Raw genomic sequence first — 19,934 nt, 5'->3', positions numbered from 1 at the left:
GATGACACTGATGGGCACGGATATGTGGCACTGGGGTGCAGCACCTTTGTTGAGGCAGATTGTGGGCACTGCTGGGTGGCACTGTGGGCACTGCTGGGTGGCACTGACGGGGGCACTTACTTTTTTTAATGTGGCACTGGCAGGGGGCAGGTGGGCACTGGCAGGGGGCAGGTGGGCACTAGCAGGGCTGGCCATGATCGGGACTGATGTCCCGATCACGGCCGCTGGTGATCGGCTTTCTTTTTTTTCTCCTCGCGCTGACAGCGCGAGGAGGAATAATAGCCGATTACTGGCTCCGTTATATCACATGATCAGCTGTCAATGGCTGACAGCTGATCCCGTGATAAGGGGTCGGGATCGACCCCTTGCACGGATCGGTGATCAGACGAGTCTCGTAGACTCGCCGATCACAGAGCGGGGCGCGCAGGGCGCTCGTGCACGGGACTACGTCTATTGACGTCATCCCGGAAAAGGAGATCCGCGCTGTAGCCGTCATTTGGCTATAGCGCGGATCTCAAGTGGTTAAAGTGAAAGTAAATGAAAATCCCAAATGTTGGGTTGACACAAGAACGGAAATAGAGTAGAAATCTTCCAATGGGGGACACTAGTTCTAGTCAGAACCAGGGTTTCCCTGACTTTAAATGGATTTTCTCTGACTTCCTGTTTTGGCTATGGAACAGGAAGTGAAGGTAAATCTGCCTAATGAGACACAAAATAGCACAAAAAACATAACAAAAACGTGATGGGTTATAACCCTCCCTTATTCCAAAATAAAGTTTTGCCTTCAGATCTACTTTAATAGTTTGAAGAGCCAGTAGTTGATTAAGTAACTTGGCAATATAAGCTTCTGAGTTGAGTACCAGGAGTTAGGTGCCACCAATTGTATTTATTTTTTTTGTTATTTGTTACATTGTCCAGCTAGCTCCACGGGATTGTCCAGTCTATAGAACATGTACATTATAGCACACCTTTTTGTGGCTAAAATAATGTCTATTTGCCTTGATACATAGACTTTAACCCTGATCCTTGTGTCTACCTTCTTCCTGGCTGTAACATCTGCTCCTCATGGCCCCTGCATGCCACTAACTGCTTTGATTAGTTATTAATTGGTTTGTGAATTCAGGCTCAATTACATCATCATCAGCAGATGGCGGATCCTGACCTGCTGGAAGAGTCATCATCTCTCCTGGACCCCAGTGAGGTGGGAAGAGGAACCCCACTGAGACTAGGGTATGTGCAACTGTCTTTTACATTTATATTGATTACATACATGTTGTACTTAACTACACAAAATTTAAGATAAGTGCAGGCAATGAAAAAAACAAACCTACATACTCTCCTACCTGGCTGCTGTCCTTCCCCAGCTCTTCACTGCGAGCTAATCGATCAAAGATCACAAATTTTTCATGTCCACTCTGAGCACAGAGCTACTGTCGGTCATCGCTTTTTTTTTCTGCCCCTCCAGTGCTCACTAGAGTGCCGGGCTGTGGAGGGGGAGGGAGCGGCTGGCCCAGGCTGTCAGCACCTTGCTGAGAGGATGAACCAGCTGCTGCTTAGGCATCAGGGCTCATCCCGACTTTATTGTTGGCATCCTGACAGAGCCTGGATTGGCTGTGGGTCACAGAGTGCAGAACTAAGTGCACTTCTGCATCGTTTAAGAGATATTCAGTATATGTGCTGCTGCTGTCACCGGCGCATGCACACTGAAGAAACTGCTTGCTGGTGCCATCACTTCAGGACTTGTGCTGTGAACGGCGGCTCCTGCGCACATGTGCGGTAGTGACTTTATCGCGGCTCCGGCCAAACACAGCGCCGGAGCAGCAAACCCAGAAGTAACTTTGGTGTAAGATGTTGGCTGTGTACTCGCAGTGCCGATGCTGATTCAAGGCAACGCTCTGAGGTAAGTATTTCATAATGAGCTAGTATGCGATGCATTCTAGTTCATTATGCCTTTGTCTTATAGGGTTTGGTTTATTTCATTTTATTTTTTTTCCCAAGGTTTACAACCTCTTTAAGCTGATTGTAAATAGGAATGAGCTGAACGCCCCCCGGTTCGGTTTGTGACAGAACATGCGAACTGACCGAAAGTTCGCACGAACATTCGAACACTGTTAAAGTCTATTGGACCCCAAATGTGAAAAATCAAGTGTGAATTTTAACCACTTACAGACCGGACCATTTTGCTGGTCAAAGACCAGACCACTTTTTGCGATTCGGCACTGCGTCGCTTTAACTGACAATTGCGCGGTCGTGCGACGTGGCTCCCAAACAAAATTGACGTCCTTTTTTTCCCACAAATAGAGCTTTCTTTTGGTGGTATTTGATCACCCCTGCGGTTTTTATTTTTTGCGCTATAAACAAAAATAGAGCGACAATTTTGAAAAAAAACGCATTATTTTTTTACTTTTTGTTATAATAAATATCCCCCAAAAATATATAAAAAAAACATTTTTTTCCCTCAGTTTAGGCCGATACGTATTCTTCTACATATTTTTGGTAAAAAAAATCGCAATAAGCGATTGTTGATTGGTTTGCGCAAAAGTTATAGCGTTTACAAAATAGGGATAGTTTTATAGCATTTTTATTAATAATTTTTTATTATTTTTTTTTTAACTAGTAATGGTGGCAATCAGCGATTTTTATTGTGACTGCAACATTGTGGGGGACCCATTGGACGTTTTTGACACATTTTTGGGACCATTGTCATTTATACAGTAATCACTGCTATATAAATGCAGTGATTCCTGTGTAAATGACACTGGCAGTGAAGGGGTTAACCAGTGGGTGGCAGTGTAGGGGTTAAGTGTTCCTAGGGGTGTGTTACTAACTGTGGGGGGTTTGGGCTTTCATTTAGTGAACACTGATCTCTGCTCCAATCACATGGAGCAGAGATCAGCGTCAGTAGTTGCTAGGCAGAATGGAGAAATGCTGTTTACACGGCATTTCCTCCATTCAGCCGTCCCGTGAGACGATCGCGGGCATGCCCGCGGCGATCGAGTCCGCGGGTCCCGCGACCGGACTCACGGGGGTCCCGACCAGCGCGGGAGCGCGCCGCCGGCGGCACGCTCCCGATGGAAGGGCGACATTGAATATTGGAAAGGTCTCCAAGTCTGATATTGCCCCAAGGTATTCCTGCACCATGTAAATCGGACGCTGGCGATGGTTGCTGGAACCGATCAGACCTTGGGGCTGTGGACTAAAGAATTGTCTGAACGCACCACTCCTTCTGTGACTGACCGAAGCCTCAGCAACACGTTGTCCAGGAGGACCAGGATTTTGTAACCTCCCAGGCTCTGGAAACGCATTGCACAAATCTTTCTGCAAGGCCTCCCGAAGATGTTTCATCCTCTGCTCCTTCTGCGAAGGCTGGATAAGTTCCGCAGCCTTATCCTTGTAATGTGGAGCAAGAAGGGTTGCCAGCCAGTAATGATCCCTCTCCTTGATACCACGAATCCGAGGGTCCTTTTGCAGGCTTTGCAGGATCAAGGAGGCCATGCAGCGAAGGTTAGCTGAGGCATTCGATCCGGAGTCCTCTGGGTCACTAAGGATGACATCCACAGGCACGTATAAGTTAGTGGGTTTCTGGGGACTGAAAACGATCCCTTGAAGACTGCCGCTGATGCTGAGTGCTAGGCTCCACCTCCATGCTGACACAATCCTCCTCCTCTTCCTCCTCCCGCTCCCCCTCCTCTGTGCCATACTCACACAGGCACTCATTGATGACCCTCTGCTGCGTGTGCAGCCGCTGCAGCATTGCCAACATTGCGTTCTACCTGGTGGGCATGTCACAAATGAGGCAGTTCTTGGGCAGGTTGCATTCCTTTTGAAGGTCAGCCAGCCGAGCACTGGCATTATATGACTGGCGGAAATGCCCACAGACTTTCCTGGCCTGCCTCAGGGGATCCTGTAAGCCCGGGTACCTGCACAAGAACCACTGCACCACCAAATTAAGGATGTGAGCCAAACAGGGAACATGGGTCAAGTGTCCCTGTCGGAGGGCGGAGAGGAGGTTGGGGCCATTGTCACAAACCACCATTCCTGGCTGAAGCTGGCATGGCATCAACCACCTCTGCAGAGCTGAGCTTCCCCAGTGGGGCTCCTGTCCCCTGAGCAGACCAACTCAAGCACCGCATGGCATATTTTTGCCTGAGTGCTTGCATAGCCCCTTGAACGCCTACGGAGCACCACTGCTTCCAAGAACAAATCTGCAGAGGAAGAGGCCATAGGCAAAGAAGATGAGGAGGGCATGGAGGAGGGAGAGGTGTGGCAGAATCACCACTACTAGCATTTTGGATGCGTGGTGGCTGAACAAGCTCCAACAATATTGCACCCTGTCCTGCATCCTTCCCAGCTGCCAGCGGAGTTACTCAGTGCGCCGCGAAAGAAAGGTAACGTCCCTGTCCATGCCTGCTGGACCATGAGTCAGCCATAATATGCTGACTGCCCTGTCCAACGAGGCCAAGACGTTGCCTTCCACATGCCGGTAGAGAGCCGGCATGACCTTCTGTGAAAAAAAATGGCGCAAGGGAACCTGCCGCTGAAGTACTGCACATTACACAAACTCACGAAAGGGGGCAGAGTCTACCAGCTGAAAAGGCAGCAGTTGGAGTGCTAGCAATTTAGCCAAACTAGCATTCAGCTGCTGAGAATGTGAATGGCAGGGACCAAATTTCTTTTGACGGTTTAACAACTGGGGTAGGGAAATTTGCCTGCCACAATCGGTTGTTGGTGTCGCGATAGCAGATTGCCCGCAAGTACTTGGCACACCTAATTCTACACCTTCATTCCTTTCAGTGCAGGTTTCTGAGAGGACTGAAGGTATAGTGGGGTTGGAGATCCCAGCTGATGAGGAACAAGGAGAGGTCCGCTTTGTTCCTTGGTGTGGGTCTTTTAAGTACTGTTGCCAACAGACTGCATGGGAGGTCGACATACGTCTGGTCAAGCATGTGGGGCCCAAGCGGCTGCTATTTTGGCCGCGCTTGATATGTTTCAGACATATGTTGCAAACAGCAACGGTGCAATCTGCTGCACACGTATCAAAAAAGCCCACACCAAAGAACTTTTCAAAATATGCAGAGCTCTGTGGTTTGATGCAGTTGGGTGGCTGCCCTTAAGCTGGCCCCTGGAGGGCATCCTGTCTTGTTGGAGATGTGCCCCCTCCTCCTCCTCTCTTCTATCAGGCACCCACGTAGAGTCAGTGACCTCATCATCCCCTCCCTCCTCGTCACTGGAGCAATCCTGGCAGTATGCTGCAGCTGGGGGAACATTAACTCCAGTTTCTTGTCTTTCTTGGGCACCCCCTCTCTCTGGGCTCACGTTACTGCCTTCCTCAACCTGGGTACCGTCATCAGAGCCTTCAAAAAGCTGCACATCCTACTGCAGCTTGTACCCGCAATGTAGTCGAACATTTCGGGGGACTCCTCTGTACATGATGGTGGGGCTAGATAAGGAGTGACTAATGACATAGAGCCGATGGAATAGGCCACTTTGGCAGCTGCATTGGCAGGCAAACTACTCTGAGCCTGGGTGACAGAGGATGAGGAGGATAAGGACGGCTTTGTTATCCACTCTACCAACTCTTCTGCATGTTTTGGATCAACACGCCCAGCTGCTGAATAAAAGGACAAGCGTGCCCCACGGCCATGTGCTGAGGATGCACCTTGTCCAGAGACCAGCACTGTTGGCTGTAGACAGAGTGTGCTTGCCCTCTTTTAGTGGCCTGTGAGTGTCTGCCTCTCCTTGGTGGCCTTCCAGACATGCTGTAAAATTGTAAAAAAAAAAAACTTTATTAGCAAAACACCACCTGACGTTTACTAGAAAAAGTACACCAGGAATGGCCTGCAGTCAGATATAGGCTTGGCTAGACTAGAATGCAGTGGATATATATATATGTAGGATAATGCACTGTGATGTTGCAGTGCATTATGGGGCGTGATGCGCCTCTTAAATTGGGCTCGGACGCCCCATAATGTTTGTATTTCAACGAACGATCGAACAGCCAATGTTGGAGTCAAACTCATTTTCGACCCGAACATAAAGCTCATCCCTAATTATAAACCTTTCTTTTCTCCCAGCATGTTATGCTTTATACAGTTCATACATGTACCTCACCTTATCAAGCTGTTTTTCTTCATCTAATCTTTTTTAACTGTTAAATATGTCACTGCAGATGTAACTCACATTTTCTTAATAAAAGGTTTCCTGGGTATTAAATAAAAAACTGATATCTTAACAGTTTTGTTGCTGGAGTCATTAATCGAGAGCGGATCCCCACTTTTGAGAGGATGTTGTGGCGCGTTTGCCGTGGCAATGTGTTCCTTCGACAGGCAGAGATTGAAAACCCATTGGAAGATCCAGTGACGGTAAGAGAACGCCTGTTGTGTTAATTTTTAACATAAGTGTGTTTTGTTGTTCTATAGTTTTATTTTTGAATATTAGAAAGTGCTGTGGTACTTTTTGACACTGTGATGCGTTTGTTGCAGGAGTAAAAGTGGTTGTATACTCATTTTTTTAACTTTTACCTACAGGAAAGCCTATAATAAGGTTTACCTGTAGGTTAAAAAAATATCTCCTAAACCTGTACGGTTTAGGAGATATTCCCCTCGGTATGCGCCGCTGACTGCAGCGGCGCATGCGCACAAGGGGAGTCTCGGCCTGAAAATCCGGCAGTGGCCGACCGGCCGGAATGAAATTTCCCGCGCTCATGCGCGGGAGTGACGATATCGCGGCTCCGGCCACTCACAGCGCCGGAGCCGCAATACCCGGAAGAAACACAGAGGGAGCATGTCAGCTCCCTCGGCGTGGAACGGGCCAGATGTCGGGGCCTCGTTCTAAGGTAAGTATTTCATAATGAGCTAGTATGCAGTGCATACTAGCTCATTATGCCTTTTGCTTTGCAGTTGTTAAAAAAAAAAAAAAAAAAAAGAAAATTTGCGGGTTTACTACCGCTTTAACTAAAACCGGGTCGAAATTTGACTGGTTCAGCAGGGATTGGCTGAATGTCGATCCATGTATAGGCAGGGTGGTAGTACATTATTATTATTATTATTATTATACAGGATTTATATAGTGCCAACAGTTTACACAGTGCTTTACAACTTGATGGTAGACAGGGCAAATACAGGTCCTTCTCAAAAAAATTAGCATATTGTGATAAAGTTCATTATTTTCTGTAATTTACTGATAAACATTAGACTTTCATATATTTTAGATTCATTACACACAACTGAAGTAGTTCAAGCCTTTTCTTGTTTTAATATTGATGATTTTGGCATACCGCTCCTGAAAACCCAAAAATCCTATCTCAAAAAATTAGCATATTTCATCCGACCAATAAAAGAAAAGTGTTTTTAATACAAAAAAAGTCAACCTTCAAATAATTATGTTCAGTTATGCACTCAATACTTGGTCGGGAATCCTTTTGCAGAAATGACTGCTTCAATGCGGCGTGGCATGGAGGCAACCAGCCTGTGGCACTGCTGAGGTGTTATGGAGGCCCAGGATGCTTCGATAGCGGCCTTAAGCTCATCCAGAGTGTTGGGTCTTGCGTCTCTCAACTTTCTCTTCCCAATATCCCACAGATTCTCTATGGGGTTCAGGTCAGGAGAGTTGGCAGGCCAATTGAGCACAGTAATACCATGGTCAGTAAACCATTTACCAGTGGTTTTGGCACTGTGAGCAGGTGCCAGGTCGTGCTGAAAAATTAAATCTTCATCTCCATAAAGCTTTTCAGCAGATGGAAGCATGAAGTGCTCCAAAATCTCCTGATAGCTAGCTGCATTGACCCTGCCCTTGATAAAACACAGAGGACCAACACCAGCAGCTGACATGGCACCCCAGACCATCACTGACTGTGGGTACTTGACACTGGACATCAGGCATTTTGGCATTTCCCTCTCCTCAGTCTTCCTCCAGACTCTGGCCCCTTGATTTCCGAATGACATGCAAAATTTGCTTTCATCCGAAAAAAGTACTTTGGACCACTGAGCAACAGTCCAGTGCTGCTTCTCTGCAGCCCAGGTCAGGCGCTTCTGCCGCTGTTTCTGGTTCAAAAGTGGCTTGACCTGGGGAATGCGGCATCTGTAGCCCATTTCCTGCACACGCCTGTTCACGGTGGCTTTGGATGTTTCTACTCCAGACTCAGTCCACTGCTTCCGCAGGTCCTCCAAGGTCTGGAATCGGTCCTTCTCCACAATCTTCTTCAGGGTCCGGTCACCTCTTCTCGTTGTGCAGCATTTTCTGCCACACTTTTTCCTTCCCACAGACTTCCCACTGAGGTGCCTTGATACAGCACTCTGGGAACAGCCTATTCGTTCAGAAATTTCTTTCTGTGTCTTACCCTCTTGCTTGAGGGTGTCAATGATGGCCTTCTGGACAGCAGTCAGGTCGGCAGTCTTACCCATGATTGCGGTTTTGAGTAATGAACCAGGCTGGGAGTTTTTAAAAGCCTCAGGAATCTTTTGCAGGTGTTTAGAGTTAATTAGTTGATTCAGATGATTAGGTTAATAGCTTGTTTAGAGAACCTTTTCATGATATGCTAATTTTTTGAGATAGGAATTTTGGGTTTTCATGAGCTGTATGCCAAAATCATCAATATTAAAACAAGAAAAGGCTTGAACTACTTCAGTTGTGTGTAATGAATCTAAAATATATGAAAGTCTAATGTTTATCAGTACATTACAGAAAATAATGAACTTTATCACAATATGCTAATTTTTTGAGAAGGACCTGTACAATACACTTTAATACAGTAGGAATCGGAGGGCCCTGCTCGTTAGACAGAAATACATCTACTGATCAACTTCTGTACATCCACCTTGTCACATTTTGCCACTGCTATAGCCTCAGCGCTGATTAGTATATTCCAACGGTGGGGATTTCACCCATTGTCAGAATACAATAGCTCAGCTGGGAGGATTCGCCCATGTACCTCAAATGTATGGATGGGGGAATCGAGAGATATATATATATATATATATATATATATATATATATATATATATATATATAATTTATTATTTATTTTTTGATCAACCCGCTGGCCAAAAAAAAAGCAGCCATTAGAATGATGGTCCGTGTTTGCTGCCAGAGTGCAAAGTTGAAACAATAAAAACTAAAAGGTTTTATACAAATTACACATACACAAGACATAGTCACTGTTATAACAGCATGATTTTTATTTATTTTTTTTTTTTTCTTGTTTGGTTTAATTTCTGTCTTTCCCAACCACATTCATTTCATAAGCATTTTTTTTTATATAAATCATGGTAACCAGGGAACTTGTGCTTTGTTTGGTACTGCAGCATAGATGAGTGCCTAGGTATATGGTACAGTTTATGCTTGGCAGTCTTTCATATTCTTCATTGTGCAGCTGAGGAAGTGCTTTCTTAGTGAGGTCAGTCTCCGCTGATTAACAGATTGACTTCCTTCCATATTATCAGAGTATCCACCATACAAACACAGGAAAGTGTCCTGTCTATCTGCACTAAGGCAGCTGCTTTAAGGAACCCCGACTCTCCGACCCTATTCAACACCATGCTGATGTATTGAGAAGTGGCTTTTATTCTGTCTTCATTTGTACATGGCTTTTATGTGGTATCATAGGTGCATGTGTATTTTATTCATTACAGATACTTATATAGCGCTGTGAATTTATGCAGCGCTTCACATATGTGGGGGGGGGGGGGACTGGAGTACCCGGAGAAAATCCTAGCAGGCACAGGGAGAACATACAGGTAGTGTCGTGGGTTCGGATTCAAACTGATGACCCTAATGCTGCTAGGCAGAAGTGCTAACCACTTCGCCACTGTGCTGCCCTATAGTGTCAAAACACTTTTTGAGGGATCCAATAGCATTGCTTTTAACCCTATGATATTTATAAACAATCACAGTTAACACCTTTCTGTCCAGCCTATAGCAGATTGATGGCTGGGCGACTTTCCTCCCTCTAAGTGGACGTCCTTTCGGAAGGCGCTGCTCATGGGGCCGCACCAAACACAGCCGATAACTGATCAGTATGCCGATACCATATGACCAATCACAGCTGATCACACGACAGTTGTATAAAGTGGATGGCTTCCTTTTTCATTCAATCCATTGTGTACAATTATGTTGCTAGCTGTGATTGGTCAATGTGATCACATGGTACTGACAGGACCAATCACATCTCATCTGTACCATGTGATTATCTCTGGCCAATCACAGCTAATCACAAAACAAACTGGATGAATCAGTTTAATTTAGTAAAATGCTTGCTTATAGCAATGAAATTCACTGCTATAGGCAACCATAATGTGTAAAAAAGAAAAAAAAAATGAAATCCTGATCACTTCCCCAGAGTAGTACAATGTTACTATGGTAACATTATATTGCTCTGGTCACAGTGTGTTTTAAAAAAAATGTATTGAAAAATAATTATTAAACTTTTTTTTTTTTTTCCGGTCTGACACCAGTCAATGTCCCTGATCATCGCCACACCAGTTATATGATGACACTGTACTGCACTGTCGGCAGTATATAAACTAAACATTGTGATTTTATTTTTATTTATTTTTTTACATTTGTTTCACTTTACAAATAACTAATAACTTAAAAAAAATCGTCATGCCTCTTACTTTGGACTATCTACTTTCCAAAAAGGGATCATTTGGGGGTATTTGTACTGTCCTGACATTTTTGGGACTCAAGAAATGAGATGGGCCATCAGTACATCGGGATTAATCAGTTTTCATATATATATATATATACTACTTACACTGATTTGGGTTATTTTTACCAAAGAAATGTAGCAGAAAATATTGTGGCCTAACATTATGAAGAACAATTTGCAAAATTTTATAAAAAGAAAAACTTCTTGTTTGTTTTGCAAAAAAATAAATAAAAACCCAGTGGCTATTAAATTCTAATCAAAATAATTCTCTAGTTGTGTGAACAAAATGATAAAAACGTTGTTTTGGGTACAGTGTTGCATGACTGCGCAATTGTCATTCTAATTGTGTCAGCGCTGACTGCTAACAATTGGCCTGGGCAGGAAGGGGTTAAACCTGCCCAGTATTAAAGTGGTTAAAATGCCTCATTTTTTTATTTATTCATTTTTTTAGTGTTTGTGGTCACGTGGCTGCCAGACCTCTGGAGAGTGGAGATGTACTTAGGACTGACACATGGCAAAGTGAGGGAAGGGGAGGAGAGTTGCTGTATATACCCATTCAGACTGAGTGGTGCCAGAGCTTAGTCTAATGATTACAAAGCATGCGCATCAGAATAGGTGTCCGACTTGCCTGGGACTTCTTCATGCATAATGAAGCAGTGATTCTTGGTGACAAAGTCGCTTTGAGGGTTGAACCATTTGAATAGCGGCTGAGAAATAACTTGGGCTAATTTTAAATAAATACTGTGCATGTACACAGATTATGGGAAACTTGTAAAAGTCAGGTTTTCATTTTTGCCTGCAATGGTACTTTATAGAGTCAGTTTTGTATTGAGTTAGGAAATGATTGAGTCACCGCTGTATCCTGAGATAATTGAATACATATTCACTAAGGGCTAGTTAGCAGATTAATATGTCATTAGCCATCATATTAATTCTAGCGGGTCTTACTGTTGCACAATGACACCCACTGACCACATAGAAGGAAAACTCACCTTGTGTTTTGGTGTATCATCATGCACATAACATTAGAAGTCTGTCGAGGAGCAAAACAATTATTGGTTTAGGTGGTGTTTTAAAGATCCCAAATTATTGGTTGTACTAGATGGACTTGAGTCTTTTTTTCAACCTGACTAACTATGTAACTATGTATGTATACCAACAGGTGACTGTTGTAGAAAGCACTGCTGTTGGCAAGTTGAACACAAGAGATTCAATCTCTGCAGCCACTCTGAGATGGACTATCAAAATATACCAGTGCCCGGTTTAGACTACCAGTTCTAGTTTTGGCAAAAGTACCTGAGTACATGGGTTCAAGTGCTTGAATTGTTCAGCCTTCGTTTTGATTTAAAAAAAAGAAAACTGCAATCTACCATGCACATCTGGCTCCACAGTGGTACTAAGTGGGGATTAACCCTACTAGTTACTTTTTCTCTCATTGATCGGCACCTGACTGTGTCATTACCGCATCTAATGACCAAAGGTCTTTTTTTTTGGCTTCTAGAACACCTGGGGGGTTGGACAGACATGTCAATCTCATTCGGTTCATTTTTGCACTTTGAGTTTTCTCAAATCATAAAATTGTGCCTCAGATGCTATCATAAGCAGCAATCTCTTTCTAATATCATTCCCTTGGTTAATATTTGACATTTATGATATATATATCCGAGAACCTCAGGTCTTGTGTGAGGTTTGTAGCATATTTATAAGAACTTTGAGATTATTTATAAGCTTTATTTACTGTGATTGGATGACTTGTGAGAACACTGTGTATAATGAGTGAAATTAATTGTTACTGTGGCCAGGCTATGGTCATTTACGTTTTTCATATTCTCAATATGTAGTAAATCCGCTTCAAAATAAGCCACCTCTGTCTTCTGTAGCTGCAGGCACTATGGAACAGTTCATTCTTTAAAGTAAAAGCAATGAAATCCTTCAGGCCCATTCCTAAGCAGCTCAGCTCACCTTGTTTCCCCCCTCCCAGAGCACCTACTATATGTTTACGTTGGAGATTAGAAGTCTGTCACTCCTGGGCTGAGGAGGGTGTGCTGAGCTGGCTTAAGCCTGGTACACTAAAACTTAACAATCACCCCAATATATGATCTGGCCTTGGGTATGGTCAATCTAAGTTTAAAAATGTGATTATTAATTTCTGCTTCATATTTAATGGCAAATATTAATTTACCCTAGCCTATTTACGGGTTAATAAGCTGGATTAATGGTTCCGTTTGGTTATGAGTATCTAGAGTTTTCAGAGCTGTGACCCAACATTGGGGCAAAGCTTATGGTGGTGGTGGTGTTTAATATTTTTTTGTTTTTTATCTATTCCTTTTTTTTAATTTTTCGAGCAGGGTTTTGGGTTGCCATGATCTGTAATAGGTGAGGGATGCCCATACCTAAAATGGTGCTTTTGCGACCAGGCACCTGGGACTCAGAACAAGATGGAGCTCTGTAATATAAGGTGGTGAGTCAACACGCTGCCCGTACCCAAGACAATGTCACTGTATGACAAAACGCGTCGGATGGAGGGTATGTGTGGACGCCACCACACTGTTTGTAACACGGAGGATGGGCGCTTGTTTGCATAGATAAATAGCCGGCCAGCTAAAAACAAATTTGAAACCTATCTATGTAAGTGCAATACTTTTTCTTATCTAATAAAGTGAGACAATATTACACTATGCCCAGTTTTTCTTTCTGGGTCCTCTTCTAAATGGGACGTGAACGGATGCCACAGTGTTGCTAAGTGTGTGAGGCTTTGTGCAGCAATCCATCCTGGGGCCAACATTCCATACGAGCATCTGTGCAAGTAAAAGACCTTGGCTGGGATATAGCCATACGCCTGTTTTGCTTGCTATCTGAAAAGCAAGTTTTTCTTAAGGTGGCGGTGCACTGAATTTCTGTAAATCACTCTGGTGCCACTGAGAGATGGATCTTCTCATATCATCCTCTTATACAGGACTACCTTATCTATGCTGCCAATCAATGACTTCTTTACATCAATTGGGACTATTTAGCTTGGCTTTTGCCAATTGTTATCTGTGTTATCCCACATTAAGCTGCTGCTTTTTTATTTTATTCACTTAATATCATATTTGTTGGTACATTAGTGCGTTTTTAGCCCTATTTACACACTAAAACTGACCGCTCCGGTTAGAGCCGCTGTACTAACAGTCTGACATTAGTACAACAATCGCCCCCCCCCACTGAGCTGTTGTGTTCTGACAGGGGGACGCCCCCTCCAGGACACTTTGGTCAACGGGAGCCAGTCTGCTGCTGGTTTTCCAGCATTCTCATCCAACAGAAGTCGGCCGGGCTCTCCCGACATTTGGCCCGTGTGTACTAGGCATTAGACAAGAATTGTGAAATTTTATGAATTGTTCTTCAGTGCCTGCAGCTACAGAGGTCAGTGATAATGGGTTTTAAAAACGATTTACTACTCGTCAAGAATATGTAAATATTTGAATATCCACAATCAGGCCACAGTTACTGTTTAAAGCAAAGGTACAGCAGTGCTGTTGGGATTTATAGGAGGAATAACTGTGTACAATTGTGGACATGGGACACTGATACTCCCAGAAATGTCAGTTTCTCACGAGACTTCAGTCAGTGACTCCTCTTCATTGCATGTTTGGAGGCACATGCAGAAGGAGGAATTCATGTTATTACATCTAAAGTGGGGCTCTTTCACATGGCTGTTTGCCCATGTTTCATCTCTCAGTTTTCGGGTGAAAAACGGATAGCAGTTTATTCATATGTACTTGCAGATGTAAACCGATTATCCATGTAACGCCCCTTTCACACGAACAGACTGATTGATTGGGTCCGCCTGTCAGTTTTTCGTGCAGGCCCGATTGGACCCTCCATTCTCCTCTGTGGAGTGGCGGGTTTAAATGGACGTGTCCGTTTACACCAGTCAACATCCAATCCCATCTGGATCGGATGTCATTCAGGTATAAACGGACACGTGGTCTGTCTACAGCCGACTGCCCATAGACAAGAGTGGTCTGAGTCCACTCTGCTATAGACCAGCCATCCGCCTGCTTAACGGCGATCAACCGACAGCTCTGCCGCTGAGCAAGCAGACTCCTAATGGAGCCTGTTCTGTGTGGAAGAGGCATAATAATAAACACATTTTTTTGTTTATACTTGTTTTACCTGTGATTTAGTTTTTATAATCCAAAAAAAAAGAAGAAAAAAAATGGATGTAAATTAACCTGAACAAAACCGAACTGTACATCCCTGTGTGGGTAAACCTGGCATTCACATGTGTATAGGGTGTATGCTAAAGTGTGCCCCTTTAGACTAAGTCTAGATTGTTTCATGAAGTACCAGTGCCTATGAAAGTTTTCTTTCTCTCTCTCTCTCCTCTCTCTCCCAGCTTCCCACACAGTTATCACAATAATATGTTGAGTCTTATGAACCACACTGCTGCAGTTCACATCTGCTTAAAGCAGTTGTATACCGCTGGATGTTTTTCTTTTTCATACATCATGGGACACAGAGTCAGGCTCATATTCATTACATGCTGGGTTATACTCCATCATTAGGTGAATGGACACTGGTTGAACAAAGGTCTTCAGACAGGAAATGATCCCCTATAACACCTCCCATACAGGAAGTACTTTTAGTTGTTTACCAGTGTCTGCAAGGTAAATGGCAGGCACGGTTTGTTTGAGCTCTCTGAGCTCCAGGTCTCTAGTCCCACAAACAGTTCCAAAAATGAATCTAGGGATTGACCGATCGGATCCATTTGACACAGGCTTTTATGCCTAGATAAATGGTACCCGAGCCTCGCAAAGAAGACACAGGGCTTGAAAAACCCTACTGACAAACTGGAGTTATTATTAAAGGCTATTCAGCCAGCTGATGCAGCAATTGGTATTTGCCAGTCCCAAAAGAATCAGGTCAAATGGCCGGATAGGCCTCACCAGGATGTGCCAATGATATCGGCAGTCCATATCCTGAGAGTAGGGAACTGGAATGCAAATTATCTCAGCCACCAGCAGATCCCTACACCCAGAAGTTTTCCAGGAAATTTGCCAATGTTGGATGTAAAAAATTAAGAAGATGAAGTGGTACGCTCCCTCCCCTCAAGGCTATTGCTCTGGGATGTCCCATCAGGTAATGAATATTAAAGACCTGTATGGATGTAATTGGAGTTGGCCTAAGGCCTAATCCAGGAACCTTTAATTCTAGTCTAACCTAACAGACTCATAGGGGTTGATTTACTAAAAGCAAATAGTTGCCCTCTGCAAGTGCAGTTGTTCCAGAGCTTAGTAAATGAGGTAAAGCTTCTTTGCTTGCAGATGATTGGATGATGGAAGTCAGCAGAGCTTCTGCTCATTTACTAAGCTCTGGAGGAAGTGCACTTGCAGAGTACAACTGCATTTTGCAAAGTAACCTTTAGTAAATTAACCCCATAAACTCATCACAAATAAACTAAAATTCCAGCCATGGGTCAACACCACCCGACTTGACAAAAGTAGATTTAAAAATCGACAGAGCTGGGAGTAAAATGAACTTGATTGGATCCAGTCACTTTTCAGGTATTCAGACAGTGCTGGTGGTGCAGATGACCTAATATACTTTATTAACGGTGAAGATTCCTCCGTCCTTATTTTTCAGTGGGGAATCTATTGATTTTCAGGTTGAACAAGACAAAATAAGTGTATTACTAATTTTAGATTAAAAACAATCTTTTTTTTTTTTTTTTTTTTTTGTAGTTTACTGATTTCTGAAATTCTAACAGGGGTGTTTGTGCTATGTTTTTGTATTTCATCTTTCAAAACAAACATTCATTATTTACAGATCCACACTTTTTAGGCACTTTAGTGACGGCACCCCCAAAGAGGTTGATTGAATTAGTATGTTTTTATTTCTGGCCTGCAGTGTGAGTGTAGAAGTGGAGACAGTCTCTGGATCTGGCAAAGAAGAGAAATGTTCTTTGCATGAGTCATTGTAATTGCACTGCTTATCTGAGAAGAACATTTAGTGGGTAGTGCCCATAGCCAGTGCCAGATCAAAGCCTTCTGTTGTGTGCAATAAACTGCCGGATTCTAGAGATAAGACATTTAGTGGAACAGTGCCAGAGAACGCTGGCAGGCCAGTATATACATATGTGTTGATATGTATCTAACGGTCTTCATTAATATCTGGTTACATGCAAGGTCATGTGTTATAGTAATGAATACATAATCAGGATTTGTAGAGGGTAGCTCTAATGCAGCTGCTTCCTCACCCGAGGATAGAAGCCAGCCAACAGAATCGCCCACTGAAATGATTTTTTACTTTGCTTACATATTTATTCTTTAGGTTTTTTTTCCATTGAACAAAAGTTTTTATCAAACAAATTGTGCATACATCTTAGGCTTGCATGTTATGTGTACAATACCTCATTACTTAAGGATCAACATATGCATTGCAGATACAATGTAAATTTCAAGCTATTTTGTAGTAACAAAAAAAAAAAATTTGTGGAGGAGATATAATGTAAATATACTTCAAAGGGTATATTTCTATGGAATCATACTATTTTCATGTGCAGGTTTCTGATTCTTTTAGCCAGCTACTTAGCTGGACATCCCCTATTGATGTATAAGAATTTCTTGTAGGGTAGTGTTTACGTCCACCTTCCAATCAACAAAGTTAGGTGATAGAGATCTCATCCATTGTCTAGCAATAATTTTCCTGGAATATTTTCATATATTTATCAATAGCATCAAGAAATATCCAGAGTAGGCATTGTTTCAGGTCTAGAGTTCATGCTATCATGCAGAAAGACCACAATCTGTGTCCAAAGGCCATGTATCTTGGGGCAGGCCCAAATTAGATGGAAGAATGTGCCCACCTCTTGGTTGCACATCATGAAAGAGGTAGACTGCCCACGTTTATATGTAGCCACTCTGAGGGGTGAGATATGCTTGATGTAGTATAGAAATTTGGGATAGTCTGTCTGAGAACTTCGGAGATACAGCCTTGCAGGACTCCAGAGCCTCATCCCATTGCTCATCCTCCATTGGTCCTACCTCCCTCTCCCAGTGGGGTTTCAGATCATACGCTAGTTTGGTAGAAGCAGGGGTAGAAAGCATACTGTAAAAAGTCTATATCAATTTTTTGGGGTCTGTACTTTTAACTACTGCCATAATGGCATTGGGGGATGGGTTGTGGAAGGGATTGTGAAAATTGTGAATGGACAGTGTGTCGGACCTGTAAAAATCTGAAAAACGTGATTCTGGAGCATGAATTCTTTGCAAAGTGCGTCAAATGTCTTGAGATTTCCATCTGACAGAAAGTGGTGTAAATAGTATATTCCCTGAGTTCCCTAGACTTCTGCATCCTGTATCTGGAGGATTTTGGAGAGGAGTTTGTTATGCCATAGTGGAGTATAATCATTATATTGTGGTATCCCTAGTTTGTTAGAAGCGAGATCCCATATGCGCCTACAATGATACAATAGGGTCTTTCTGTCTCCCCCCTGATTCAGCTCCCCCGGAACCCACTACTGTCACACATAGTGGATATCGGGTTTGCCGCGCCGAGGCCAGGCACAAGAGTACCGAAACTGTCTCTGTTGGTTTTGTCTAAGTGAAATAGCTGGGATGCTATGTAGTATAACTTAAAATCAGGTAAGGCTGTGCCACCTAGGTCAGTTGGGTTCTTGAGTGTTTGCCAAGCAAGTTTATGTCTGTTAGTCCCCCAGAGAAAAGGCTTGAGGAGGGCTTCCAGAGATTTAAAGTATTTCAGAGGTAGATAGACCAGAGTATACCATAAGATATATAGCATTTTTGGCAAAAGAATCATTTTTATTAGGTTCCCCATACACCCAAAGGTAGGCGGGCCCATGTTTGTATTTTGTATTTAATAAGAGCGAAAAGGGGCTCGATGTTGAGAGCGATGTAGTCAGCTGGGGATCTGGATACGTGTATCCCTAGGTATTTAATAGTTTTGACACATTGTAGTGGTAGCTGGGCCTGGGACTCAAAAGGTGGGAAGCTATCAATAGATAAGATTTGGGACTTTTCCCAATTGATCTTGAGTCCAGAAAATGATCCAAACTGTTCTATTGTCTGGAGTGCGGTGTGAAGAGAGGGACCCGAGTTGGCCAAGTACAATAACGTATCGTCCACATACATACTAATTTTCCATCTGTCGGGGAACCCAGCCCTTGAATCTCTTGATTTGCTTGGATAGACATGGCCAGGGGTTCTACAGCAAGGGCATATAACAATGGGGATAGCGGCAGCCCTATCTCATGCCCCTAGTGAGGTCAAACACCGGAGACACCCATCCACCACTTTAGCTGTTGGAGACTGGTACAATAGTTGGATCCATTTGATAAACTTGGGTCCGAAGCAATATCCCTCTAAGCATCTCCAGAGATACTTCCGTTCCACAGAGTCAAATGCTTTCGCCATATCTAAAGTCACCACAACCTGTGAGTCAATGTCAGCATGTGTAGCCTGTAGATTAATTCATCCTGCTTGATTGGCATGTATCAAGGTCAGTATGACCCGGTTAAGACGAATGGACAGTACCTTGGCTAGTATTTTAATGTCCACTTATAATAGGGAAATAGGGCAATAGGATTTGAGGTAGCCTCGGTCTTTCCCTGGCTTAGGTATAAGCACTATTGTTGCCTCTCTCATGGAAGGAGGTAGTGTAAAGGTCTCAAAGGTGGTTGTATAAGGTTAGCAATTTAGGAGTAAGTATCTCACTGAATTGTGAATAAAATTCAATGAGTGAGCCACCTGAGCCCGGGGATTTGGACCTGGCGAAACTAACTACTGCAGTGGCTATTTCATTGGTGGTGATTGGTGCCTCTAGGAGATCCTCTTGGTAATTTGTCAATTGAGGGAAAGTAACACTCTCTAGGAAAAGCGTCATTGGTTCTACATCTGTAGAAACTGTCGATGTGTACAGTCCGGGGAAAAAAAATCTCTGAACATAGATGGTACACTGGGTTGATCTGTGATCTGTCCGCCCCCAGGGCCATGTAAAGTAATAACAACCGAGGGCCTATCTTCACTATGCACCAAGTATGCCAACAGTTTGCCAGCCTTTTCTCCATGTTCGAACAACTTTTGTCTACAGAAAAATAGTTTTTGTCTGGCTCTCTCTCAAACTGTAGCTAGTTTATAGTTCGAGTAGGTCTGACTTAGCGGAGGGGGTGGATTAGATATATAATCCTGTTCTGTGGAGGACAATTCTGCCACCGCCTTATCAAAGGCACCAGCAGAGTCAGCCTTAAGTCTATTATTGTGAGAGATTAGGGATGTGCGGGCGTATA

General features: G+C 43.4%; 1 protein-coding gene across 6 annotated transcripts in view; it reads left to right on the top strand.

Annotated features, from left to right (window-relative positions):
* ATP6V0A1 (ATPase H+ transporting V0 subunit a1) overlaps nt 1–19,934 on the top strand; it is a 136,146-nt gene that overhangs the window by 52,737 nt on the left and 63,475 nt on the right. For 4 of the 6 annotated variants that reach the window (XM_077459525.1, XM_077459524.1, XM_077459521.1 and 1 more), the window contains exons 6-7: nt 1,124–1,230; nt 6,236–6,362. In XM_077459525.1, the coding sequence (XP_077315651.1) occupies nt 1,124–1,230; nt 6,236–6,362 (234 nt within the window). The remainder of the gene's footprint in view (nt 1–1,123; nt 1,231–6,235; nt 6,363–19,934) is intronic. The other 2 variants (XM_077459523.1, XM_077459522.1) reach the window with 1 other exon arrangement.

The sequence above is a fragment of the Lithobates pipiens genome, unplaced genomic scaffold (genome assembly GCF_037356315.1).
Source record: "Lithobates pipiens isolate NorthernLeopardFrog02 unplaced genomic scaffold, aLitPip1_a1.2 Scaffold_28, whole genome shotgun sequence".
NCBI classification, from domain to species: Eukaryota; Metazoa; Chordata; class Amphibia; order Anura; family Ranidae; genus Lithobates; species Lithobates pipiens.
Note: the sequence above shows the minus strand (reverse complement) of the source record. Positions and strands in the feature narration are given on the sequence as shown.